General features: G+C 49.1%; 6 protein-coding genes across 6 annotated transcripts; 4 read left to right on the top strand and 2 right to left on the bottom strand.

The window, feature by feature from the left end:
- Positions 1-1,016: 1,016 nt before the first annotated feature.
- On the top strand, positions 1,017-2,807 carry LTR84_003334 (uncharacterized protein; the record flags this gene model as incomplete). The annotated part of the gene is made up of 2 exons (XM_064846922.1): positions 1,017-1,285; positions 1,337-2,807. The coding sequence occupies 2 exons, from the start codon at positions 1,017-1,019 to the stop codon at positions 2,805-2,807; spliced, it is 1,740 nt and encodes a 579-aa protein (XP_064705275.1).
- A 2,319-nt stretch (positions 2,808-5,126) lies between these two features.
- Positions 5,127-6,350, bottom strand: LTR84_003333 (uncharacterized protein; the record flags this gene model as incomplete). The annotated part of the gene is made up of 1 exon (XM_064846921.1): positions 5,127-6,350. One exon carries the CDS (start codon positions 6,348-6,350, stop codon positions 5,127-5,129), a length of 1,224 nt encoding a protein of 407 aa, XP_064705274.1.
- A 1,069-nt stretch (positions 6,351-7,419) lies between these two features.
- BNA4 (kynurenine 3-monooxygenase, mitochondrial precursor) lies at positions 7,420-8,926 on the top strand (the record flags this gene model as incomplete). Its single annotated transcript, XM_064846920.1, has 2 exons — positions 7,420-7,531; positions 7,617-8,926. The coding sequence occupies 2 exons, from the start codon at positions 7,420-7,422 to the stop codon at positions 8,924-8,926; spliced, it is 1,422 nt and encodes a 473-aa protein (XP_064705273.1).
- Positions 8,927-9,912: 986 nt separating this feature from the next.
- LTR84_003331 (uncharacterized protein) lies at positions 9,913-10,918 on the top strand (the record flags this gene model as incomplete). Its single annotated transcript, XM_064846919.1, has 2 exons — positions 9,913-10,194; positions 10,280-10,918. 2 exons carry the CDS (start codon positions 9,913-9,915, stop codon positions 10,916-10,918), a joined length of 921 nt encoding a protein of 306 aa, XP_064705272.1.
- A 1,556-nt stretch (positions 10,919-12,474) lies between these two features.
- Positions 12,475-19,917, bottom strand: LTR84_003330 (uncharacterized protein; the record flags this gene model as incomplete). Its single annotated transcript, XM_064846918.1, has 1 exon — positions 12,475-19,917. The coding sequence occupies one exon, from the start codon at positions 19,915-19,917 to the stop codon at positions 12,475-12,477; it is 7,443 nt and encodes a 2,480-aa protein (XP_064705271.1).
- A 571-nt stretch (positions 19,918-20,488) lies between these two features.
- Positions 20,489-24,724, top strand: LTR84_003329 (uncharacterized protein; the record flags this gene model as incomplete). The annotated part of the gene is made up of 2 exons (XM_064846917.1): positions 20,489-20,671; positions 20,726-24,724. 2 exons carry the CDS (start codon positions 20,489-20,491, stop codon positions 24,722-24,724), a joined length of 4,182 nt encoding a protein of 1,393 aa, XP_064705270.1.
- Positions 24,725-26,134: the final 1,410 nt, after the last annotated feature.

Here is a 26,134-nt window from a genome sequence, read left to right as displayed (position 1 = left end):
GTAAATTGATGACCACACGGATACTTTCTGCCGTGGGAATACTCATGCGGATCGTCAAGATTTAAGATTCAAATTGAGACCGCCACCTGGAGACCCAATGACACTGGCCGTGATTAGGCATCAGCTGCTTAAAGGTGTGTTTGACAGGGTCGTTTCTCGGGCGGCGGTCCATGGCCGTCATGGTGCCTCCGGACCCTGAATCCATTTCAGTTTTTAGGTGACATGCTTGCCCGTGGGCCAAGTTTCTGGCCCCTGTAATCTCAAAGGCCACTCACTGCAGCCCAAGTTCTTTGGTGAGATGACTTTGGCCCCGTCTTCCCCTCCAAGTTCGTGCCCTGCAGTCAACTTCTTCCCTCCCGCCGATCACCGTTCAACCCCTAACAACTGATGGGGCCCTCCCTAACTTAACTTACTGCTAGGCTACAACTGCTCCGAGCGACCAACTTAAAACTCGTCAATAATGTTGACCCAGTTTTGTATCGAAATTCCAACCCTCGTCACGTCACTGGTGCGTCCGCACAGCTCTTCTCGTACTCCTACTTATTAGACTTCATCGGCCATAACCTTTCATGATTCATGGTTCAGCCATGTGCAACGGCAGGAAATAGCCTCATGCTTACAAAACTCCAAAACACTCACGCTCACAACCAACTACAAAAACCCCGCGATTTCCCTACGCCCGTGTGAGTAAGTGAGTAGTTAGTTAGCCTTCAACTTCTACGACCGACTCGAAACTCGTCTCGCATTCCACAAAACACTCCGCTTACCTAAACCGCAAAACTCTGTATTGACGTCTGAGCCGAACCTTCCGTCCTTTTTCAGCTACCTCCGCTCCAGCTTTCTTCCAGCCTCATCAAACCCAGAATCTCAACCTCTTTCTCTCAACAAACAATCCCACCGACCATACTGGACCTTTTTCTTGTGCTGAATTCAGCTCCACGAGGTCTGGAATGGCCTTGGACTTCTCGTTAGATCTCTTCTCTCCCTAGTCTTGCTTAACATTCTAAGTTGGCATCATGCGACCCAGTCTGCTCAAGCGGGCTCGTAGCCATACGAACCGCCAGGCCATAAGTGATTTTATGCACTCTCGTGGGAATTCACCCCATCCCGCAGCCGACACCATCTCCGGACATAAAACCATCGAAGAAGAAACCCTACCCAAGTACAATGCTGACACTTTCTACCCTGTTCGGTTGGGAGAAACCCTCAACGACCGTTACAAAGTTCTGGTCAAATTGGGCTTTGGCATGACAGCAACTGTATGGTTGGCCAAAGATCTGAAAGCGTAAGTATGCCTCTCTCTTTTTATTCTTTCGGCCCATTCTTACCAAGCCAGGGCTGAAAATTCTGGAAACCGCAAATATGTCACCATCAAGATCAATGTCAACACTTTGAGCGATGACTATTTGAAAGGCCGTAGGGCCATCGCCCAAAAGCTTTTTTCTGCAAATCCTGACCATGTAGGTTATACTCACATCAGGTTTATGCTTGACACTTTCAAAGTCAAAAGCAAGCACGGTGAACATCTGTGCATTGTTTACGATGTCTTACGAGAACCCATCGACCTCTGCATGGAGAAATTTCCCGGCCGCCGGTTTAGTTGTGAGAAAATTCGTGTGTTGTTACCCGCTTTACTCACAGGCCTCGACTATCTGCACTCTGAAGCTGGAGTGGTACATACCGATCTCAAAGCGGACAACATCATGATGGGACTTGGCGATCCAACCATCCTGGATCGATTTGTACAACGCGAGCTCGAACATCCTGCACCACGCAAAGCCCCGGATCATCATGGGCGCATCATTTATACCTCATGTAGTGATTTTGGCGAGGCACCCACCATGGCGGTTATTGCTTCTGCCAAGATCACCGATATCGGTCTTGCCGTTTTCGGAGATGAGAAGAATTATAAGCCCATCCAGTCCAACGCATTCATGGCCCCTGAAGTTATCCTCCAATGTGGATGGTCATATCCTGCAGATATTTGGAATCTGGCAGTCATGCTATGGGATCTGTTTGAAAACTTTGGTCTGTTTGATTCCATCGATACAAGACCAGGCCACTATCAACCAGCCAAGCATCTAGGTTTGATGATAGCGCTGATGGGACCTCCACCAAAGGAATTTCTCAAGAGAGGAGCAAAATCCAATCAGTTTTTCGACTCACAGGGCGAGTTCAAGTACCCAGATTATGTTTTGAAGGATCTCGACTGGGAGGCCTCTGTTTCGCGTCTTCGAGGAGAAGAGAAAGATTTATTTATTGATTTCGCAAAGAAGATGATTACTTGGGTTCCTGAGGAAAGGTGGACGGCGAAGCAATTACTTGAGCACCCTTTCCTGACCAAGGAGCGCGATCCCAACTATTTGACACCCACACCCAGTCTCAGTCGTGCATCGACAGCCTCCATGGGTTCAATAATACCTTCCCGGACAGCCACGCCCGGCCCGCCACCGACCTCCCACCCAGTCGGTGGATCCACGCTTACAGTTCCATCTCATCCTGGGCCTTCGTCCTCATCACCAAAGCCTCTCGAAAGAACATCATCACGTCCCTCAACCCCTGGACAAGCAGACCTGGATCTATCTCGACCACCTTCACGCGCATCAACCTTCAGTATGAATTCTACTAATTTAACAACCCGACCGAAGCCGAAAGAACGCGCCACGAGTGATACTACCCACCTGGCTAGTATTAACGTTGATAATAAATGTTCACAAGATCTCATCAACTCGATTCTGAATAGACCCAAGCATCCGAAGGCCAATGGAAAAGTTCACGAAGAGCCCATTATGGAGGAGCCAAGTTGAAAATGGACACTCTGTTCCATTTATCTACAACCTAGAAGCTGAGGATTCATTTACGATATCATTTGATCGATTGAAGATCATTCACTGGCAACGAATATGCGAGGAACATGTCGATTTATGGGCATTGAGCCTGAAAGATGAAAATGATTGATGCTATGGTTCGGCAAGTTTCCACTTCCGTGCTACTCAATTGAATCTGTCATTAAACCAGATCCTTACACCGTTGTACTCAATGTCGAATCATCAGCCTGGATTTGAAACCTGAATCCTACGTTTTGAATTCCGCTGGTTGGCCCCCGTTCAAAAATCCGTGATGCATTACGACGTTGAAAGAGCTATGTACACCAACCGGGCCCCCAGAATGAATCTGGAACTCCCAGTCGTCTAAAACTATGAATGCGGACTTGCCTTGATATCCCGCGAAGCCTGCAGTCCTATCGCTCTCCTATTGTCTTCCAAAGGAGCACGTATTGCGGGTGAAAAGAATGCGGGTGGTTAGCCTTGCGGTATGCCTTGTCCAAATTCTGTTCTGGGCGGTGAAGAAGTGGAAGATACCGTCTTACGACTCATTCAGCAAATTCTGGTCGTGCGTTCTCCTGCATGCATAATATCCGTACACTCGTTGCGTTAGCTGGGCCCGGAGAAAGCTGGACATGTACTCCAACCAGTTTTGTAAATTCAACCCGAGTTACCAGTAGAGTTTTGGAATTCGACATCCCAACAATGAAACTTCTTCTCAGCCAGTTTTGGTCTTCTCCATCGACATGAATCTTCACTGCCATATTTCCAAGTGTCTCTCGGATGATGTCTGCCTAAATCGGACAACGAAAAGTCAAGTTCCGATGTCTGAACGGTTGCCCCACCAGTAAATAACGATCTACATCCATGCGCCGCATATCCGTGAGGCGCAAGACCAATAGGACAGTATACGGATATGGAGAGGATTTTTTCCTTCTGTCAAACTTTAAAAAAAAAAGGCTGCATGACATTATCACATCGGCCTTCGGGGAAAATCCCAGATATTTGTTGCGAAGGAGCGCACACCGCTTTAACGCCCGAATCCCGCGTGCTTGTGAGATACAAGCAGGCAGGGCACCATGTAAAAATCTGTGTCTGATAATGTCCGCCAAAAGTGTGCACGGCCAAGAATGCTACGGCCAGACAGAAATGGTCAATAATAAGCATGCCGAGCGCGCAATGGCGGGTGCTTGACATGCTTATCTTTTTTTCTTAGTTAATGTCGGTGATGCGCTTGACCGCCGAAGGCTGAATCAATGCCCCTCGTGGCCCCTCCATGCTCCGGCGGCTGAATGCCAGTAATCCACTAGTCCCCTAGGTAGCTCCCAACTGATGGGCCAAACTAAGTGGGTGACACGAACCAATCTCACGGCTGGATGGTGTTGATCATCACCGCCTGCCGCTGATAAATTGATGGGAATCACCGTCCATTATCGGGCGCATCGAGTTCCGATATTATTATTAGTTAGCGGGCCGCGCGGTGTCTAAAGGAGCCTGAAGCTGCCAATGATAAGCGATGAATATCAGAGTTTGTAGGGCATCGCAACATCACCTCGCAAGTAACACACCGACCTGACCAGGCGAATTGATTCGTACCGAGTATGCGTATCATTCAAGTTAGCCATCTTTTCAAATATCCTGTTTACGAACAGCTGAAGAGCCGGACACCGAATTTCTCGGGTGCTAAAGCATCTAGCCAAGGTAATTAGGTAGAGACGGGTACAAATACAGAGTCTGCCAGTGTCACAAGACATCAATCCAAGCACGCGTAACCTGGGGGTGCAGCGGCTTAAAAGGGAAATATGGCGGTGGAACTTATGTAGGTAGATTGTGTTCACACCTCTCCTGCCAGTGCCCACGAAATGGCTCAGCCGCCTCCACACGCGTCTCTCTTTATGCTACTCGCAGGTTTACCACATTTGCCAAGCTTGATCTCAAGTCGCCAGCTGAAGACTTCATCCTGCACGCAAGACGACCGACATTCGTGGAGTTTGCGGAGCGATCCTCATATCATTTGGCCCCTCTTTGGCGCTGGCTTCGCGTCGCTTTCCGGGCCTTTCCAATGTCCTTGCAGTGAAAATGTCATGGACATCTTCAGGCCGGACTGGTAAATAATCGACGATGGCCTTGTGTCCCGCAATTCTCGCATGCTGCTCCGTCCGCGGCTTACTGGAGAATTAGGGGCGTAATAAGTAGGTCCGGATCCTACAACATTCCGTCGTAGGAGTCTCCGTCTCTTTGACCGATCGTAGTAAGTCTCCAGGCTTACTCCTCGCACAAACCCCATTGCCCCAGCAGCAACTACTGGGTTTTGAGACGAAGAGTTCCATAGTCTGGTAATTCCATCGCTGTCGCTGGAGGACTGAACGAAGCACCCATAATCTTGTCCAATCGAATCCATGCCACCAATCCAAGCAGAAAGTATAAAATCGAAATCCCCCACTGGGTCTGCGGATTGGCTAAAGCGGGCGCTCCAGGAGCAAGCTTCTGTGCCTTGTCGACAAAGGGCCTCATCTTTCTCTCGTACGCTTCGAACCCAGCGGCATAGTCTGGCCAATGCTGGACTATCTCTCCAGCCAGAACATATGCCCCGACAATGGCGACCGTCGTTCCCATTCCAGAGATTGGACTGGGACAAAATGCGGAATCGCCTAACAGACACACTCGGTTCCTTGACCATGTATCGATCTTGATCTGTGCGATATGCTGGAGGTAGAAGTCATCAGCGTTTTGCATTTCTTTCAGGATCCGATCTGCTTCCCAACCAGCATCTGCGAAGAGGTCTTTCATCAACTGCTTTTGATCTTGTTCGTTTGCTTGCTGTGCTTCCTGGAACTTTTTGCTGTCGTGTATGATCCACATGGATGCGCGAGTCACTCTCTCGTTGTCTGGACGCACCAGCAACATCCGTCCTCGAGGGGCATTGTACCATCTTGCCCATCCACTGTCTGAGGGTTGCCAGGGCAGCGAAAACCACGCTCCCCACTGACCAAGGGATTTCACGCAGCTGTCGTTCTTATCCGGAAATGCAATTTTTCTTGTCCTCGAAGACCAGCCATCCGCGGCAATCAAAATATCAAACTTCCTCGTAGGTTGGCCATTGGCGAACTCAACCTCCACCCCATCGTTCGACTCCTTATACCCTGTGACATAATCCCCAAATACGAATTCCACATCTTTCTTAGTAGCCTCGTATAAGATGATTGCAAGGTCACCACGCATGATCTCAATCTCACCCGTAAACCCCGTGCCATCGCCCACTGGAAACTCTGCTCGACAGTGATCCCGCGCATCGACGAATCTCAATCCCTTCTCGTTGGTCTTCTTCGCTCTGACTTCGTCCTGCAGACTCATGCGCTCGATGACGGTCAGTCCATGCCCGCGAATATCGATGTTCTGCCCCGATGCACGTAGTTTGGGTGATCGTTCGACAATGGTCACGGTGAAGCCTGCTCGATGGAGCCAGAAGGCCAAGGTCGGACCTGCTATGCCGGCTCCGCTGACCAAAATGTGTGGTTTCTCCATGATATTCTTCGGTCGAACAGACAGGAGCTGCTCTTTGCCAGATCTCGTGGGGATGATCTCTTATGATCCCACTTCTGGTTTATTGCTCAAGGCTTACCTGTACGGGGACCTCGGGATGCGCAGGAAATGTGGTAGCACAACATGATGGGACGGATCAACTCGACGTAGTTTCAGAGTAGCCCCTATCAAAATAAGCGAAGTATCCTTACCCAGTATGCATTGGTTCTGCAGCCGCTAATGTCGACTTTCGCGTCATATGGTGACGTAACCACTTGATTGCTACCATCGGTCATTCATTCTCTATCTTCTGCTACGTCGTGGTTCGAGGGACAAACATGTCTGCGATGGGGACTGTGCATCTTGTTATATTTTGTAGATGAAACCCAAAAAGCATTTTGGGTGAGACATTGGGTAAGGGGTTTTGGGAAGTTTGTATTTGTTGAGGCAAGATATGTCGCAATATTATCAGCCCGATGAGCGCCACGTTGATAATGCAACCGTCTTGTGGTGCTTTTCAATCTACACCAAAATGATACATGCCTCAAAGATTAGGGACAAATGCATGAAAAGTTGATTTAGCAGTAACGGGAGTTGTGCTACGGTATGTCCTGTATGTGCATACATTAGGTAGGTATCTATCTAATCTAATCTAATCAAGTAGGACTTCCGAACCTCACCCATATTTTCAGCCTTCTATGACGCGACCTTTACTCCGATGATTCAGCAGGGATTTTTTCTCCAACATCGAGCCCAAATGTCGCGCCTCCTCTGACCGTAACAATCTTGCCAATTCTTTGAAATTTCGGTAACATGGATAATAGACCTCGGTACTGTCCTCATCACAATTGTGATCACATAGAAGAAATAAAACCATAATGGCAGCGGATCATTTCATTCCTCCGTTCTTCCGGTCCAGACCGAGCATGCCACTAGTAATCCCGGAGCTTTCTTTTTTTCCCAAATCATAAGACTCATCCTCATCATCCCTCACTTTCCTAGTCTGTTGGTTTGTCATCTCATAGAATTGTTTCTTTCCCTTGTTGAATCAGCATAGACGTTGGAGCCAGCTATGGCCGAGAAGAAGAAGATTGTCATCGTCGGCGCAGGCCCTGTGGGTTCATTGGCGGCTCTTTATGCAAGCTCCCGGGGTTATGAAGTTGAAGTCTATGAGCTTCGCGGTGGTATGTTGGTTTCCAATCCATTCCCCACTTTGCTATACTCCCATAATTTCCAAGCTTGTTTGTCAAAGTTCTAATCGGTCGATAGATCTTCGCAATGCTGAAACGACCCCACTGAATTTCACCAAATCTATCAACCTGGCTTTATCTGAACGTGGCATCAATGCTCTTCGTTCAGCTGCGGATGAAACTCTTCTCAACCGCCTGCTGGCCCAGACCATCCCTATGCATGGTCGCATGATCCATACACGATCAGCAACTGGGGCACTGTCCCAGCAGAGCCAACTCTACGATGTTCATGGCCGTTTCCAACGGTCAGTCGACCGTGGTGGCCTGAACGATATTTTGCTTGACCACCTAGACTCCTTGCCAAATGTCACTTTCTTTTTCCAGCATAAGTTGACAGGTGCGGATTTTCGACAAAAGAAGGCTTGGTTTGAAGTGATGAATAAATCCACACCTTCTTCTGGACGAGCAAGGGAAATTGAGATAGACTTTGACCTCTTGATCGGAGCTGACGGTGCACACTCGGCTGCACGATTTCACATGATGAAGTTCGCTCGAATGAACTATCAACAGGACTATATCGACTGCTTATGGTGCGAATTCACCATGCCTCCAACAGCATCAAATGAGTTCGCGATCCACCCAAATCGGCTGCATATTTGGCCCGCGGGCAACTTCATGTTTATCGCCTTGCCAAACCTTGACAAGTCTTTTGTCTGCACATTGTTCGGACCCGTCGAACTCTTCAACAAGCTTGAGGCGGGATCAGATAAAGAGCTTGTTTCAATGTTTGACAAGCATTTTCCGGGAGTGTCCACCCATATCAGGCCAGTGGACTTGGTGGCCCAGTTCAAACGTAATCCACATCTCCCACTCGTCAATATCAAATGCTCTCCACATCATTATGGTGACAGCGTCGTTATTATTGGGGATGCTGCCAATGCTATGGTTCCCTTCTACGGGCAGGGAATGAATGCTGGTCTGGAATCAGTCAGGGTCCTGTTTGCCAAACTCGACGAATCACAAAACACGGCTCAAGCACTTGCTGCTTACACTGAAGAACGTATAACAGACGCACATGCCATTGCAGACTTGGCAATAGCAAATTATATTGAGATGAGATCGTCAGTCACCTCACCCTTTTATAAGCTGAGGAAGTACATCGAGGAAAGCCTTGACAAGTACCTACCTGCACTAGGTTGGGCGACGCAGTACTCCCGTGTGAGTTTCAGCAATATGAGATACAGTGAAGTCATTCAAAGATCTCGGCGTCAACAATTCATCCTCACATGGATTCTCCGCTCGTCGGTACTAGTAGGACTCTATGGTGGTGCGACCATACTGCCATATCTTTTGTCGCGACGCTCTCAAAGATTCTTGGGTCGTGTATGAAAGGACATTCACAATTAATCAGTTGAACATTGAGTCAGATCAGATACCAGGCCTGTCAAATCACACCCTCACAGCTAGGTCTATGCTCATCAAGACCTTGCTGCATGTCGCTTCTTGCAGCGCTTACTGGTGGCAAGACCCTACTCGGACAGCACCGTCGCGACGCCTCCAAACACGCTCTTGGGTTATGCATGAGAGAATGTTCTGACCTGTGTAGGAACACTCCCTCAGCCAGAACTTATCTCCTGTGTGCTATACACTCTTGCACGGCCAAAACGTTATCACATGGGTTCTGCATCTGTCGGTTCTACTACCCTCTGTGTTGGCCTAGCTGTGCTTCAATACTATTCTCGCGACGGCCACAAAGACCTTTTGGTTGCTCGTGCAAAGCTGTCCTCCTGATCTTGGAGGTCATTCAAGTCAGATCTATTCCTTCACAGGTCATGAACTCCTTTCATTTCCAGTCTTCTCTCACATGGGCTTCCTACTCGTCGGCAAGTTGTGGTTTTTGGTGGCAGAAGCCTGCTTCTATACCCCCATCGCGACGCTCCCAGACAAATTTAACTGTCCATGCAAGGGTGTTTCCACCTCTTCAGCACTGCTCTCAAGTGAGATCTATTCATTCATCCGTCTTGACAGCCTTTCAAGCCATTCTTCTCCAAAACACCCTCGTCAGCCCCTGGCTCATCGACCCACTTCGGTATCAGCTCCACAATTCAAGAGTACGCAGTGACTTACAGCAGTGTTACCAACTGTGAATGTTGCTGCATACTGTGGTATATAATCCTCCTTTTCAACCTTCCAACTGTATTAATCTTTCCTCGATAACATATCCCCTGTCGTTGGTGTGGATCTGAACACAATCCATCCAGATCCATCGAGCTACAGTGCAAGTTTTCCACTGTTTCAGGTTTCAAGGTCGGCCACTTGTTGCCTTCATCCACTTCCTATACCATTCTCTTCCAATACAACTCTTCATCGTCAAAATGGCTACTCCTACTCAGCAAGTCTTTCCTCAAGGTCAATTGACTCTGCAGGTTGGTGGGCCTCAGCCTCAGCCACCCGCGTCTTCCAGCATTGTCACAGGCCAGCTAGCTGTCCAGCCTGCCGTAGCCCAAGGTCAGCAAAGCTTCCCTGGACCTACGGCACTGGCAAGACAAGGACCCAGTCCATTGGCTTTGGAATTTTTGGCGACTTATATTGCAAATCCGCGTCGTACCCAACCTCCGCCTTCAAGCACAAAGAGATATCTCAAGGTGGACGATGAGGTAAGTCGATGAGCCAAATCCCGATCTCAGCTTCTTGTTGTCTCGGAACCTGAAGACATCTTCAGTGGATCTAACAAATGTACAGATTGTGACCAGCAACAAGCGACGCAAGACGAAGAGCAGACGCAAGAATGCAGCAGTCTATGACCCCACGAAGAAGACTATGCTCTATGAGGTGCCTCCCGAGATTGTCAGAGCCATTTTTGACAAACTCGATGTTCCATCCAGGGTCAGCTTGTCACTGACATCCAAATTCTTCTACGAAATAAGCAAGAAGGTCGACACTGGAGTGACCGACTTGCCTTCTCCGGTTCGTATGCATGCAAAATGCCATGACATGCCCTGTGTGTACACAAATCATTTGAGTGATCGTCGGATTCTCCTTCTCATGCTGAAATCATGGATGCCACACGGCACCACCTTGTGCTGGATCTGTATGAAATATACCAGAACCAGCGCGGAGAAGTGGAGAGAGACCAACGCGGTCAATCTGCTGGGCCTCAATCGCATTGCACTTCCTGCGTTGGATTTGTTGAATCTTCGCAAGGTCCGCTGCCACGACGCTTGCCTGCCCAACAAGGGTCGCGACGCCTTTTACCATTGGCTCCGACGACGACCTGGAAGCTTTGGTGGTTTCGAAGAGATTTCGATGTACTCTGCTCATTTTATTCCTCGCGATGGAGCTGGATTCATTGAATATGACTCCGGTGAGACTGGATGGTAGAAGTTGCCTTCTCTCAGCACAATTATTGAACTGCCCATTGATCCTCCAACCACAATTGTCCGCCACCGAACATGGAATCAAATCACATCAATTTCATCATCGAGCTTGAGATGTTAAACAAGCGAACCCACCAGCAATAGCAAAGTCAGAATTCTGGTCAAAGCGACCATTCATTCCGTTCGGATTTCAGAAAGAGCAAGAAAATCGAGCCGAATTCAGAAACCAGAAACCCAGAGAAAGATTCACAATTTTATTCGAGATTCTGGGGAAACACCGTCGAGCTGACAAATGCACCATTCCACCAAGAACCACCAAATGTTGTTCTTGCATTCAAGAGATACACACAGAAGATACTCGATCTTGGAGACACTGTTTGGGTCTTCTTATTCTTGTGCTCAAGAAATTGAAACGTCGAACAGAAAGCTCTCCATCCGATCTTGGAAAAGAGTGTTGGTCTTCTTCTTGAACGGATCTTGGATCTTGGATCATTGTATCCCCTTCCCCCCAGCCCAGCACAGCCCAGCCCAAATTTTTTCCCAGCACCACAATACCCAGCAATCCCAATCGCTCGTTCAATTCAATCCAGTTTATTTTCCACCACGACGGAACGATCCCTGATCTCAAAAAAATGCAATCCAGCGCCTCAGCAGCAAGCCTCGCACTACACAGCGGATCAACAGTACGCACGACAAGCTCAAAATCAAGCAATCGGTCGCCACCGTCGTCAGCGAGAAAGAACGGAACTGAACAGAACAGAACATTTCCCCAGAATCCCATCAACCCCCAAGATGAAAAGCCACAGCAGAGCAGAGCACAGAGGTGGAAGGAAGGAAGGAAGTGATTCAGAAATTCACAGCGCAAGCCTGGATCTACGACTGCAGTCGATCGGGAAGATAATGGCATGGCATTATGGCATGGTGTGAAATGGGCATGAGATGAGATGGTCTTTAGCGGAAGGATTGAGAACCCATACCATACTCATGGTCATATGAGGCTCCATAGCTATGACCCAGAAGAGCCCGTGGATACTTAGCAATGTGTGTGCCCTGCGTACATATGGCGCACAGTTGATAGCCTGCCCAGCTACTGCAGCTACTTGAATTCATTTCCACCAGAAACGTATGCTCTACATTACATGCCGGTAGTTTTTTCTGCTGTTGATTACGTGCGCCTCGTAATATCGCGTACTCAGGACGTCCGGTGCTCCTGAGTCCTGATGAAATTGGTTTTTGAGGGCCAATTCAATGTTCATATCAATGGAAAACGAGCCTCACCTTATCCTGGAATGGCAGCGCGGACGGCTGGGCTTATGTTACAACCAAGGATCTTTCCCGTTGTTGCCTCGTGAAAACATCAAGGCCAAAAAATATCTGTATCAAAAGCTCAATACTGCCATGTGCTTGCTCTATCCAGGAATGCAACACCTGTCGCTCATGCTGCGCTCTAACGCTGGAGTCCCGTGTATACTTTAATAATCCATGCTGCCCCGCTCGTATGACAATATTCTGACCGTTCACAAACATGGTGAACTGTGTCTGTTCTTCTGGTGGGCATATCTATAAGATCTGCACCTCATTCTCACCCTTATCCCCATCCTTGTCTCCACCCTCGATTTTGAGTACCTTGCGCTCGAGTTTGACTGGTTTGAATTGATGCCAGCAGTTAGGCGCCTCGAGCACATATCGATTCATGGCCTCTCTGAATCTCCGCTTATATTCTTTCGGACTCGTCACTGTAGGCCGGTTCTTGCCTCCACGTGCAAATCCTCGATCTTTGATCCAACTCTCTAGTTTCTTGTCCCAAGTGTACGTCCGGATACAATCGATGATGCCGACGACTAGTTCCTTGCGATTCTCATCGATTGCTACCATCAGACTGTAGTCCATGACGTTCTGACGAGCCAAGAACAGAGTGTCGTTGTGAACGGATGAGCGGAGAAGTTTCTTACTGTGCTCCCGAGCAAACAATGGTGATTCATATATGAATTCCACCATATTTTCGTCGAGGAGGACTTCGTTCTTTTCTCCAGTGGCATTGATCTTGCGATTTCTCATGCTCCCTTTCAGATCGAAGATACGAGTCGGCACCCGATCGTAGAACAGATTTTCCATTAGGAGGAGGAACCAGTTATATTCCACACCTGTCACTGGGTTCTTAATGATAATTTGGTAGAACCCTAGCATTTTCGCAATCACTGATGGCAATTCATGGAAAAAGGCTTCCGACATGATTTGGAAATAGTTGGGTGCAAATTTGAGAAACGACTGTGTCTCGACTGGAGAAAGCGACTTGAGGATAAATCGCTCGTCCAATGTTTTCAGGAAAACAGACTTGGTCTTTCCTCCTTTGGAGTCCCATTTGAGACACCTGGACAAGGATTCAATGATACGATCGGCCACCCCACACTTTCTGCGCACAGCGTCAAACTGCTCCGCGAAGAAGACTTTGCAAAGCATTTTCGCGGGTCCTTCTTGAAACTGATATTTCAGATGAGTGCCCGTCTTCCGGAGGAGGGAATGCATGACGTCCGTTTGCAGCTCATCAGAATGGTCATGCCCACTGATTTCCATAACATCACAATCATTATTTGATCGATTTTGGAGATCCTGTAGCATGGTCTTGTAATCTTGGGAATCTAATGCAAACGCAATGATCGAGCTCGGTTCGTCTTCTCTAACGATGATGTCACAGTCTGCGAAAATGTGTTCGGAAGCTGCAAGGGGGTACTCGAGAGTTGTCCATCCACTGGAAGAGCGTTCGGCCCAGAAATTGGTCAACATCTTCATCAACGATGTGCGTTCGTGCTTTGGGAGCTCTTTTAAATCCATATCTTCTTGTGACGTCCGCATGAAATCCTCAGGGGAACCAGGCAAGTCGATCTCTTCAGATACATCGTCTACATCACTTCGATCCTCGGCCTCGGAAGGTGCATGGCTCGACGGCTGAATTTCCGTTTCATTTTCCGTAACATCTGCGTGGATGTCCTCGATTTGCAGACCCACGACTCTGTCTTCTGCAATAGCAGCATCTGCCATGTCTTGCGTTGTGTGTGCAGGCTGCACAGGATGATCTGACGGGGGCCCATCGTTTCCAAAGACGTCATCTGTATCCCCTTTCTCATCGACCGCCTCATCCACGTCTTTGTAGACTTCAACAATCGGTTTTGAGACGGCCAGAGGATATCGTGATTGCCGGCTTCTAGCGGTGCGCAATCTCCTTTCTCTAACACGCTCTCTTTCGAACTCCCTACTCAATTGTTCGAAGTGCTTGGCGAGGTTGGAGACTCGCGATTCTTTGCGGTTCGAAATGGCTCGTGGGATCAACGAATGCCCTTTTCCGAATGTGTTTTTCTTCAATTGGCTCAGCCCGAGCCGTTCAGATAATTTCTTCTCGGGTGCTACTAGTCCGGAATCACTGACTAAGCCTGCTGTTATGGGACTCTGCATGCCTTGACTAGTGGCGAATCCGTTCATGGCACTGATCGCAGATAACGTGCTCGAGTTGGCATGACCACTTGCTCGGAGTGCCACAGATCCAGCAGGTTGAGAGTGAGCTCGAGCGAGGCTTGGTGACATTGAATGTCCATCGTTGCTCTTTCGGCTTGTTTTAGGGCTGAGGGATTCTCCCTTACTTGAGGAGGGGGACACAAGTAATTGATCATTCGGGGTTGGTTTGGGACTGGCCATTGCCTTTTGTTCCCCGGGATCTAGGCTCAATGAAGGTGGTATAGTCTCATCAACGCTCGGTCTTTGGATTGAAAGGTCACTCGGACTAAGCGCAACAAGACCTGGGACACCGATATCAGGTTCAGTCAAGGATGTTCGGTGTGTTGCCGGAGGCAGGGCGAGGTCGAGATGCTTGACCTCCTCAACGTTCAATGGCCCTTCTACAACGGATGGCAAAGCTTGCACATCAGATTTGCTGACTTCAAAAGGCGTGTCTGACTTGACATCTGAATTGGAGGGCAGGGAGTGCTCTTCCACCACAGACTGTAGGACGTTCTGCGTCTTTTCGGGAGATAGTTTTGTGCCGTTTTGTAGCTCCGAGATTCCCATGTGCATCCCGACAGAGGTGTCTTTCTCATCCATAATCTCCTCCGTTGGAGGGGTAGTGGTACCTTCTTCGTTTGACGTAAGTGAGGTAACCGACACGTCACGATCAAGGAAAATCTTCTTGAGCTGCAAAGTAGCCAGCCGCCGAATATCTTTTTCTGATGGGAAAAAATCTTTCTCGAAGTCTGCAAAGGCAGTATCCCATTCGGCAACTTTTTCTTGAGTGATGCGTACAATGCCATTGAGTGGTATCGTTTCCCAATATCTTGAATTTGTATAGCTGTCTTGAAGTTGTTTGATCAAGCTTGAATGCTCCTCGCTAGCTCTCTTTGTCAATCGCTCAATTTCTGTCCGACATGCGTCGGCAGTTTCGAGTAGAACAGTATCAACGTTAATGCTCTTCAGACGAGCTTTCACAGACAACATGAATCGTGTGATCCGATGCTCCATACGGGTATATACTTCATTGCGGAATTTGAGATCATTGTCCACCTTCCATGTGATCCTCATCCTTGGAACAATGATTTCAAGAAGGTCCACGGGATCATAATGGACTCGAAGAGCGAAATCTTTGTAGCCGAAATACCTAAGATGATCCCGATGTAAATCGTGAGGACATATACCAGCACGAGCGTGAAGGTCGGAACTCCAAAATGACAACTCGAGATATTTTCCAAAAGAGTATTTCCACGAGCTGGAGGACATGGGCGTGACTGTGGTTTCGATTCCACAAATTTTACATTGGCTCCACATGAGTATGACATCTTGGTAGCCACGCATCTTAGCAGGATATGGCTGAACAAAGACTGTGAGTTGCGCCTCCCCATGTACATACTGACGATGGTGCTCGTGCATCTTCTTTTCGCATGCATCTGATTGACATACCTCATCTGCCCGAAGACACAAGTCTTCCACATATTGGCCTAAGGTACAGTCTGCTTCAAACTCAGCCTCGATCTCGTGTTCATTGTAGAAGCTAAAGGCCAGAAGATCTGGGCCAGAACAGGGAACAGAAGTTTCGGTAGACACTTGGCTGAACAAAACCACAATGTTCTGATGAGCGAATGGATCAAACAGATTACGATTCCCAGACAGATAAGTCTCCCACTGCTTTTTCTGAGTTTCATAATTGTATGCGGCTTTGTCATACTCCGCATCATGAACTGCGTGGATGATTTCGCGAACCTTTTTGCTTGCACCAGCGAGTGGACGATGAACCATCTCGGGTTGAATCAGTGTAAATTTATTGACTTTTCCTTTGTCTTCCATGCCTTGTTCGGCGCTCAGGTCCTGGTCTCGGAGTCGCTTGAGATAAGCAACTCGCCGTTCCAATTCCCTTGCGCGCATCAACAGGTAGGGTTGCATGAATTTCACAAAAGGTGAGGCGGACAGTATTCTTGTTTCGTGCTTAAGGACAAGGTCTTCATAAAACATTGGCACCGGGATGTCGTCTGGAATATGGACTAAATCAGTGCTATTCGTTCTGACTGCAGGAGCAGGTATCTCGTCCTTGCCAGTGGAGGCTACATCCGTCTTAGATATGTCTGAAGTTGGTTTGCGTTGACCTTCGACATCTGTCGGTACTTCTGAGAGCAATTCCGTGTTTGACTTCCTCTCGGTGCTCCTTTCGAGTCCTTTGTCTTTGGCATCCGTTTTGTAACGATTATTGTCAGAATCCTTGTCTGTGAGGGTGCTGGGAATCAATGCCCACTCGTCTCTCATCAAGCATGTCTCAAGTTTCAGGTTGTAAACGACATAGACCATAAATTCAGTCACTCGTTTTATCTTCGCCAAAGTTTGTCGATCGGCGCCTCTAAGGACAACAGTGCACCCTAGTTGTGGTGGGCACCCCGAAAGGTAGACATATGTCTTCCTCCGTCCATCAGCAACGAAAGTTTTTATTTCGAAAGAGTCACAGCTACCCAGAGACCCCGGCTGAGTGAGTTTGTCCATGGAGTGTGCCACGCGAGCTTGAGTACATCGAGATACCGCATCTAGCACAGATGATTTGACATTGAAGATTGTAGTGATTCGCGCCTTTTCGAGAAGCTCGAGCGCCAGACCAGAAACATTGCGCTGTGCTAAAAGAACATCCGGTTTAAGAGTTGCGATTCTACCAACCAGATTCTCCAAGTATTCTCGTTCCTGTCTAATGACAGGATCTAAGCTCATGAAGTGTTGCTCATGTCTTGCATATTCGAGCGCAAAAGTAATGATCAGAATCTTCGGATTGGCATGATACCGTGCCATACTTTTGAGAGCAACATTCTTGGTGAAGACCAGACCAGATATATACGCAGTGTCACCGGGTTTTCCACCGGGTATCTTTTTCAGCTTCACATAATTGCGTATATCTATGTCGTCCCCACCCTGAACATCCGGATCAACATCATCAGTTGCCCTCAGAAGGATCGGAATAAGAGCGTCCTCCCAGCTCGAGAGCTTTGGGATGCTGGAATCTTTGAGTAGTTGTTGTAACAGCTTATGGACATGTTGGATGCTGGCACGATTGAGTTCCATGGCTGGTGCAGCAATTCCGCGCATTGATGCGCTTCGAATCATTCTAGAGGCCCCTCGGGGAAATCCAGGAGTATCACCTAAACCATCATTTCTGTCTTCTTGGCTACCGGGTACAATAATTTGCAGTCTTTCTCGTGTATTCCTAGGGGTACTGCGCTGATGAATACTGCTCGACACACTAAGATTTCGTTTGCGAGGTGGCCTCAATAGATCGAGGCCTCGCGAGCTCGCGACACTTGCATCGTCGGTTTCGCGTGCTAGATTCAAGAATCCGGCGATGCTGCGGTCGCCGATCCGAGAGCGTCCTTTCCTGACGGCCGCCAGGAGGCCACCAATGGCTGTCCTGTCGCTGTCGGGGCCACTCCGAGAAAGTAAATCCTGATTCATGCTGCTAAGAGATTGCTCATCATCACTGGATGGGTCGTCGGATAAGTATTGTGCAAGATCAGGATCGATGATGCTGTCCCGATGAAAAGCAGAAGTTTTCATCCCCTTGAGTCCATCTTCAACAGTTCGTCGCTGGAAAGGAACCCTATCTTCATGATATGCTTTGAAGTTTCGAATATGTTGATGTCGTGAAGGGTGGCGCTTATGTCCATGGCCTATCGAGTGGCTCGCCTTCAATGATCGAGACGAACTTGGCCGAGCCAGCGGACGGTCAGTTGTGTCAAATTCAAGGACTGCCGAAGTACGGTCGGCACCTTCGAAAGCTCTTCGCACAGGGAAACTCATGGTTGGAGTCTTCGCCATCTGTTCGAGAGACTGAGAAGTCACTGAAACGTTGTCATCATCAAATCGTGCAAGGGAGCGGTTCACAGGCAAACGCTCCGGGGTCTTTGGTCTCGAAGCCGTATCAGTCAAGGTGAAATCTTCCATTGAATAGTCTGAAGAGTCGTCATCGTGGAAAGTTATGATTGACTCGCATGGCTTACAAACACGTACTGCACTATTTGATCCAAAATGGCTTCCACTTATTAGTACAGTACATTTGTTGTCGAAGATCTGTCCACACGTACGACAGTGGTGTTTGCGGCGGAAAGTGGTGAACGGTTCTCCGCAATGAAAACAATCCTTTGCGTTCTCATCTCGCATCCAGAATTCCTTGCTCAATAGCTTACTCCGCAGTTTGTTGATTGGTCTCGGTTGGAATTCGCTGGAGGCATGGGCGTTCTTCTTGTTATCGGCCGGTCTGTCAGCAATCGTACTGGACAGAGGCGCAGACATAGTTGACGAATCGGGAGAGGACGTTCGTGCTGCACGAAAGCCTGGCAGTCTCGATTGACTAATCTTGGGTGGAAGCCTGTCGACTGGTCTTTGGTCTAGGCTAGACAGGCCAGGAGATCTCAGACCAGAACTATCAGGAGTTTTGGGGTTCGCCCCAGAGGTAGTCCTCGAAGGGTGGCCAGCATTTTCTGCCAGAAGATCCAAAGGGCTGGGATGGTGCTTGAGTGCTTGAGCGATGTCCTGTCGATGGGATATAACCCGTGAAAAATTCTTATCATTGAGTGAGATTGGGTGAGCGGAAGGACTTGTCACAGTGTCTGCCTGGCTCGTGTTGCTCTGGATCGACGCGGCAGACAGTGCACGTTCGTGCGAGCCTGCAATGATGCGAACACTGGGCCTTTGGATGGCTGACAATCTTGGAGAGGTGAGGACTCGACCAGCACGCTCGGAAACAATACTGTCATTGGCTGTCTTGGATAACACCCTCCGCAAGGTCTCGCCATCTCCAGCATGTGACAACGGGTGATCATGGGTTGGTGAGTCTATGTCAAACCCGGAGCCAGTTCTCGAGTGGTTGCCCGATCCTAGAGCATGAATGCTGACTTCAGTAACCGCAGGATCAAGGGCATATGAAGAATGGGTTGGTGGTCCAGTCGGGGACCTCAAAGCTGGGGTTGTTGGCAGTGATACTTTGGTCGTACTCGTGGCTTTGGAGGAGAGCTTGGAATGCATTGAGGATTGCATGGATGGTGGGTCGATAGCGACAGGAGAGTCAAAAGCATTCAAGCGCGGCGAGTGGACCTTGGAGGTCAGTCCTGAACTGGGCTTAGAGCTGAGGCGATCGTCGACCACAATCTGGGTTGAAGGTGCGATAGAAGGTCCATCATTTTCTAGATCTTTCGGACCTGCTACAGAGGCTTTTATTTTGTTGTAGAGTCCCGAGAGGCCACCCTGTATATCACTAGCGAGAGTTCTGTTCTCCGTCACAGACGCGCCGGAGGGTGGGTCGGTGTACTCGTTAAAGACAGTAAGATTGTTTGACTGAGAGGCGGCTGTATGGATTGTATCGAGAGCGTCGTTGAGAGCGCCTTGGTCCAGATCATGAGCAAGGGATGCCTTCGAATCTCGTCGAGCCCTGCGGCCTAGAGGGAGGAAGATAGAAGACGCAGAGGGACTTGGGTTGTCCTGGTTGGTGGACGGCATGATGAGTCGTGAGTAGTTGTTCAACCTGGAGGCCAATGGGCATGGCTCGAACCGTAATGGATGGCGAGTTGACTCATGCTCGCACTCGGAATTAGACCAAAATCATCGAGTCCAGATAGCTTTGCTTCATTGTTTGAATTGGCAGATGTCACAGTGGTCGTGGACTTGGAGTGGGTGGTCGATGCAGCCTAGGTTGATCAACAACGCAGTCCACGGACAAGAAGTATGGAATAACTATGACCCACCACCAACATCATCATCATCATCATCGGCCGCACCTGCAGCTTGAAGTTTAGGGCAGCAACACTAATATCCCCGCCGCTTTTGAGCGGTAGCCAACGGCGGCAAGTTAGACGAAGAGCTAAAATATTAAGTGGCAGGCGCGTCGCACGAGGTCCTAATTGATGCGACGCGACTTCATTTTCACCTACCAGGAAGACTGTCACCCAGACCACGTGTGACGTTATCTCGAATCTTGAAGAACTGCAATGAGTAAGAGCTCTTCTTTGAGCAAACCTCCAGATTACTCAAATCTAATTCCCTCAAATCCCTCAATGATCAGCAGCCCATCATGGAACCACCCCAACCCTGGTTGGCGTCCTTCGCCATTACCCGACTAACAGACCTTCTGATCCACGATGAAGAGGACCACAAGTGTGATTTCAAAATCAAATATCTGGGAGGGTCTTATGACTGTAGTCCATTGGATATCCTTCAAACCCCTCCACTTGCAGCTTATGGCTATATTACAGACGTAAGTCATAAATATCGATATTGAACCCTCCCCACTTACAAACCCACCTACCAGGTAACCCAGACTTCTTCGCAAGGAAACACACGCGTGGGGGGAATCATCTCTGACGGCCAGCATACTACAAAGGTCAAGTTCCGGAAATCTGCCCGTAATGCGCTGCTACTTCCAGACAAAGGAAACGAGCACACCCTGAGTTCAGTTGGACTAGTCAAGCTGTCCGGTCTAGGTCTACGAGTCACCACCGACCCGCCTGAGCTGGTACTCATCGTTGACTCTATCGAGACTGTGCCTTCCGGAGAGTCTGTGGGCAAGGTTGACAAAGTCACGGAATCGCTTAGGAAAAGACTTTGTAAAGACCACCAGATAAAGTCATTACTCACAAGATGTGTCGATCATCTTGAGATCAGGCAACAAGGATACCAACGCCAGAGTCATACTCCAAAATCCATTGTATCCCAGCCACCGCTGAGCCCCGGTCGTCATGATGTTTGGAAGAATGGAACAGACCTACAGACCTCATCCCTGAACGAGCCGTTTGTTACTCAGCTCCCTCAAATAATTGAGAAGAGCCCATCAATCAGCCCAAGGAAAAATTTGGACGACGAACCAGCTCTGCCGACTCCAGGTCTTCAAGACACTGGATTGAAACGGAGAAAGTTGCTCAAAGCCACCCGTGAGCCAGCTATCGAACAACACGAACCCGCAAATACAATTACAACCACAGCCACAACCACCAACACCCTGCCAACATCGAATTGTTCTACTCGGCCAGCCACCAGAGCGATCGATCCACCACTGAAAGTGGAGAGCAAGGATAAGCAAGTGCCATTTGAGAAACAAAGTGCACAAGAGAACGCTGGTTTCCGACAATGGCGACAAGAATCGAGGAAGAACAAACGTCTGCCTCGATATATTGAGAAAATCCCCAAAGCCCAACTGGAGCTACTAGAGTCAGACGATGCTTGGCAACCTCCACTCGTGGGCCGAAGATCAAGACCTGGAGATGTACCCCTTACCTTGCTGGGAATACTGTCCAAAGCTGCAGATGCTCCATCAGAACTCCCAGCTGAACATGTCGACCCATCAAATCCAAGCCAGCCATTGGAACAAAGTGAACCCACATTGCCCACTCAACACGAGCTCGATAATGGCGACCCACTCTCGCCTAACGAATCTGATAGCAGTTCTGTTATTGAATGGGCATCTAGTCCCCCAGCTCATCGACGCAGTCTCTACCTCCCTCCAGATAGTGACCCTCTGGCGATGCCTGATATCGATGCACAGTCTATCCACAAAAGTCAGAACAATGGCGCAGCCCCGACCGTCAAAGTGCACGCAAGTGAAATGCCTGTACTGGAATTGGTTCCGAAACGTGGCTTGGATAACACCAATGAAGCGAGTCACATACAGGACCCTTCAGCATGTCCTCCGTCTTGGGACATATCTCTTTCGTCCGCCGAGTCAGGTCTGAAGTCTTCGCAAGGTCCAGAACCGAGTCCACGGGATCGCGGACAAGAACAAACGTCCATGAAATCTGAACAGACAAAACTGGCGCTGCAAGTGCCTAATAGCTCTGTCGAACTCCTGCTACCCCGAACTCAAGTTGCACGAACTGTGCAGATCGGGCGTACACCTTACGTGGAGAAGTTCACTACTCCACAAGCAGCCAACAAACTGACCGCGAGTCAAGCCCAGACGACAGGCATCATTCTTGCCCACCCCACATCCTCTGATGTTATGCCGGGTACTTTCAGTGAGTCGGCGTTGCAAAAGCACGCACAACCAAGCCGTCCCTCGCCACCTCAAGAGTCCAAAATGGTTTCCTCCCCTTCTTCAAGAAGGGGTCTGCAAGACCCACTCTCTGAGAAGCCCGAAGGGAAACCTCAGGGATCTCAACTGGGACGAAGTCCGGTGCTCGTTCAGGCAACCGCATCGAATGTTGATGCTCATGAGCGGGGGATTTCTCGACCTCCGACCAAAGGCTCGCCAGGTCATCATACACCAGATCCTGCGACACGGTCACGTGGCCAACTCTGGGATATGACCGCCCTTGGAGATTCGTCGTCAAAAGAGGCAACTTCTCCTGCAGACAAAGCCCTTCAAGGGAAGGAACCGCCCGGCATGGAGTCTCATCAGAAGTCGCACGGTTGCATTCCGACAGCGAAGCGATTCATTTCTAATAGCGACGGTAACACCCCGAATAAACGACGCCGATTACAGTCAGGGATGGGGACGAACGATCAACTACGCGATCCTGCCTATGATCCCATAGTTCAAGACATCCAAATGCATCGGCGTGAACACTTCCAAAGATTTCGGAAGTTGAGCACTCATAACCCACCGTCGACATCTTCCTCTTCGTCAGCGAACGGAGATAGCGACGTGGCCATGCCAACACCACCTCGACCTGGGAAGACAAAAGGTGCTGTCGTAGAGGACGGTTTCCGGGCCCATACTTCGACACCTTTGACAGGACTATCAGACTCAGACGAGATCATCAAGGACCCAAAGATCAGCCAGGAACACAGCGTCCCAAATACCAATGCAAAGCCGACACAAATAACACTAGAATCTCTATCTAGGAAATTTGCAGGACTTTACACTGACTATAAGGGACACTTGACTGATTTCAAGGCTGCCACGAAACTCCTCAAGAAAATGGTGGACAATGAAACCGCACCCCATCCTTTCCTGTTCGATGATGCGGTCTTCCATCATTTTCATAGTTATCGCCAATTTCTGCTAGAAGACGTCTTCAACGGAGAGGAGCCGATGACATATGACAAATTTTACAGGACCCGTGTCAATATCCCCACCCATTTACAGTGTGTTATTACTGTCGACATCCTTAAATCTCTATTGTGGGTGGATGACACTTACCCCCACACTGTCCATACACCACACCTGCAGCCAACAGATAGCTTGATGGTGAAACACCAAGGGCTTTATGACCATGAACTAGCACAACAAGGAAAGGGAAAAGAGTGGGCAGCATCACCCAAAATCCGCCCAACTCCCAGTGTCTCAGCAAGGCAAATGCCATTGCATAATACCGGGCCCATAGCACATGCTGGTGCATTAGCAGACTACCAATCGCTTCAGTCAGGGTCGAGAGGCGGGTCTCCAGAGCTGGGTACGCCTGAAATCGATCGCAGTCGATCCCCAAGGCTACCTTCTTTCAGTTCTGATCGAGGTCAGTTGGAAAGACCTCATATGGGCGTGTCAGCAATTCGACATTCCACGACACGGGCGACGATTTCAGACAGACAATCACCCGGCTTGCCCCGTTTCGCGACATCTAACAAGAGCGTCTCAACAACGAAGCAAATGAGAGATGAGCGTAGCGCAGCAATAGCTAAGCAAGGTAGGGTCTCAACTTCACCGGGTGACCAGATACGAACGAGCTTGGTACGTATTGATTGTGCCGACTCTTCCATCAGTCCTTGCATTCAGCCTGCTAGCGACGAACGTTCCCTTGATGACCGGCCACGATTGCCCGGACCGGTTGGCGATGCCAAGTCTTCCCTGGGCTCTTCCATCAAGCCTAGCAGTGACGAACGTGCTTTGAGTGGCAAATCGCGATCGAGCTTCAAAGCCGTTGATGATGGTGACGGGTTTTCCATCAGTCCCTCTGTTAGACCTGCCAGAGATAGCTTTGCCTTGGCAAGCAAACCGCGGTCGAGCATAGAACAGCATTATCCTGCTAAATCGGCTATCAGTCCTTCCATGAAGCGTCCCGGAGATGACCGTCCCTTAGCTGACAAGCCTCGACCGAGCATAGAACGGTATGATCAGGGCAATGCTTTCAGCAGCGCTTCCATCAAGCCGGACAGGGATGTCACTCGAAGAAGGTCATCGGGGTTCAAAAGGTTGTCGGACAAAAGGATTGCGGATTTCCCGCGATATGTGGTCGATGAGGTTGACGAGTGGTGGAAGGATCCAGACACCACAGTCAAAAGATTTGCGAAGCAACACTCAGCCTTACCATCTGAAAAAAGGCTTTTGGCAGCTGGGGTACGTCGAAATATCAACGTTTTTGAGTGGAGACCATGAGGTATGAAAATGTATGGATGACGATGGTAAATTGGTGCTTGCATAGGCTATAACTTGAAAGGATTGGCTGTCAACTAGATGTATGTACAGAAAGACATTATATTTTCTGGGGATACCAAGAATTCAGGGTATTCTTATGAGAAGAGATCATAGTGTCAAACAAGCAGCCTGCAATGTTCCAGCAATCCCAGTAACCGCGCCAGTAGCTTTATCTCCTTGCGAGACATACCATGCACTGCTTCCCCAGTAAATCAGCGTCGTCAGAAACGAGATTGTCCTGTCGATTGATGTCCACTGTGATGGTGGGGTCTGGGAGAGTTGATACGTGTACAGGCCTAGATTGTGAACATGAGTGTTCAGCCATGATTTTCGAGGTTGAGGAATCCAGCAACAGTAGTAGCAAGCTCTCCATCCCAGCTTGAACAGGGAAAGATAGGAAAGCCAAAACTCACCGGCAATAGCGAAGAAAACACTGCCTTGATACCATCCGGCGCGAGCGTAGCAGCGCAGGAGTTGTGGGAGGGATTTCCACGCTGGCAGTGCGAATGTGTTCAGGCCATGCAGCTGGTAGGGAAAGGGACTGTCAGCTTTTCTCTGTGTCGATGGGCTCGGTTTGCGCCATCCAATAGCGCGACATTATGGATGTATGTGTTAAAGAGCGCGACCTACGGTATGGGCGGCAGAAACTAATCCGTGCGTGATGGCTGTTGCTAGAACGAGGTTCGACATGTTTGAATCTGTGGATCTGTTGGGTTGTGTGGTGGTTGTGGTAAGCAAGTAGTGAGATAAATAAGTAATCGACGAACACTTTTTTTTTTCTCTGAAAGTTCAAATCGTCCGTCCAGGTAGGTCTGTGACGACTTCGCTAGAGAGCAAGACTCTTTATATTGCTGGCAACCTTAGATATACCGAGGCTTAGAGGTGAAGTTGAGTCTGAGTTCTGAATACGAGACAGAGCCTGAGAGGCACGGTCGTGTCGGCCGTTGGAAATGGCGGGGGGATATTTCTCCGAGGCTGAGCCTCCGCGTTCAGAGCGGGGAACGTGTTCTTCGTCCGTATCAGGGGCATGTCAACTCCGAGTAGGCGAATTTCGTGCGTCAAAATGGGATAAGATCGCGAGGAAGGTGCTTCGCTAACTAATAGAAGATCGAGTGAGGGCTCCTGATAAGTGAGTTGGCATCATCATCATCGTCGTCGTTGTTGTCACCTCCTTTCCCATGGATTTCGCATGGTCCTGTGCTGGACACATAGGGTGTTCAGGAATTCACCTTTCCTCGGGGCCAAGTACGAGGTACTTGTTTTCGTGATGGCCAAGATGAGAACGTATCAGCATTGACCAGATGTCATGATGGACGAAGCAAAAGTGAAGCAACTCTTCTACTCATAGCCATGAAGGCCGCGCTCGAAATC

Source organism: Exophiala bonariae (assembly GCF_035927105.1).
Source record: "Exophiala bonariae strain CCFEE 5792 chromosome Unknown scaffold_16, whole genome shotgun sequence".
NCBI classification, from domain to species: Eukaryota; Fungi; Ascomycota; class Eurotiomycetes; order Chaetothyriales; family Herpotrichiellaceae; genus Exophiala; species Exophiala bonariae.
Note: the sequence above shows the minus strand (reverse complement) of the source record. Positions and strands in the feature narration are given on the sequence as shown.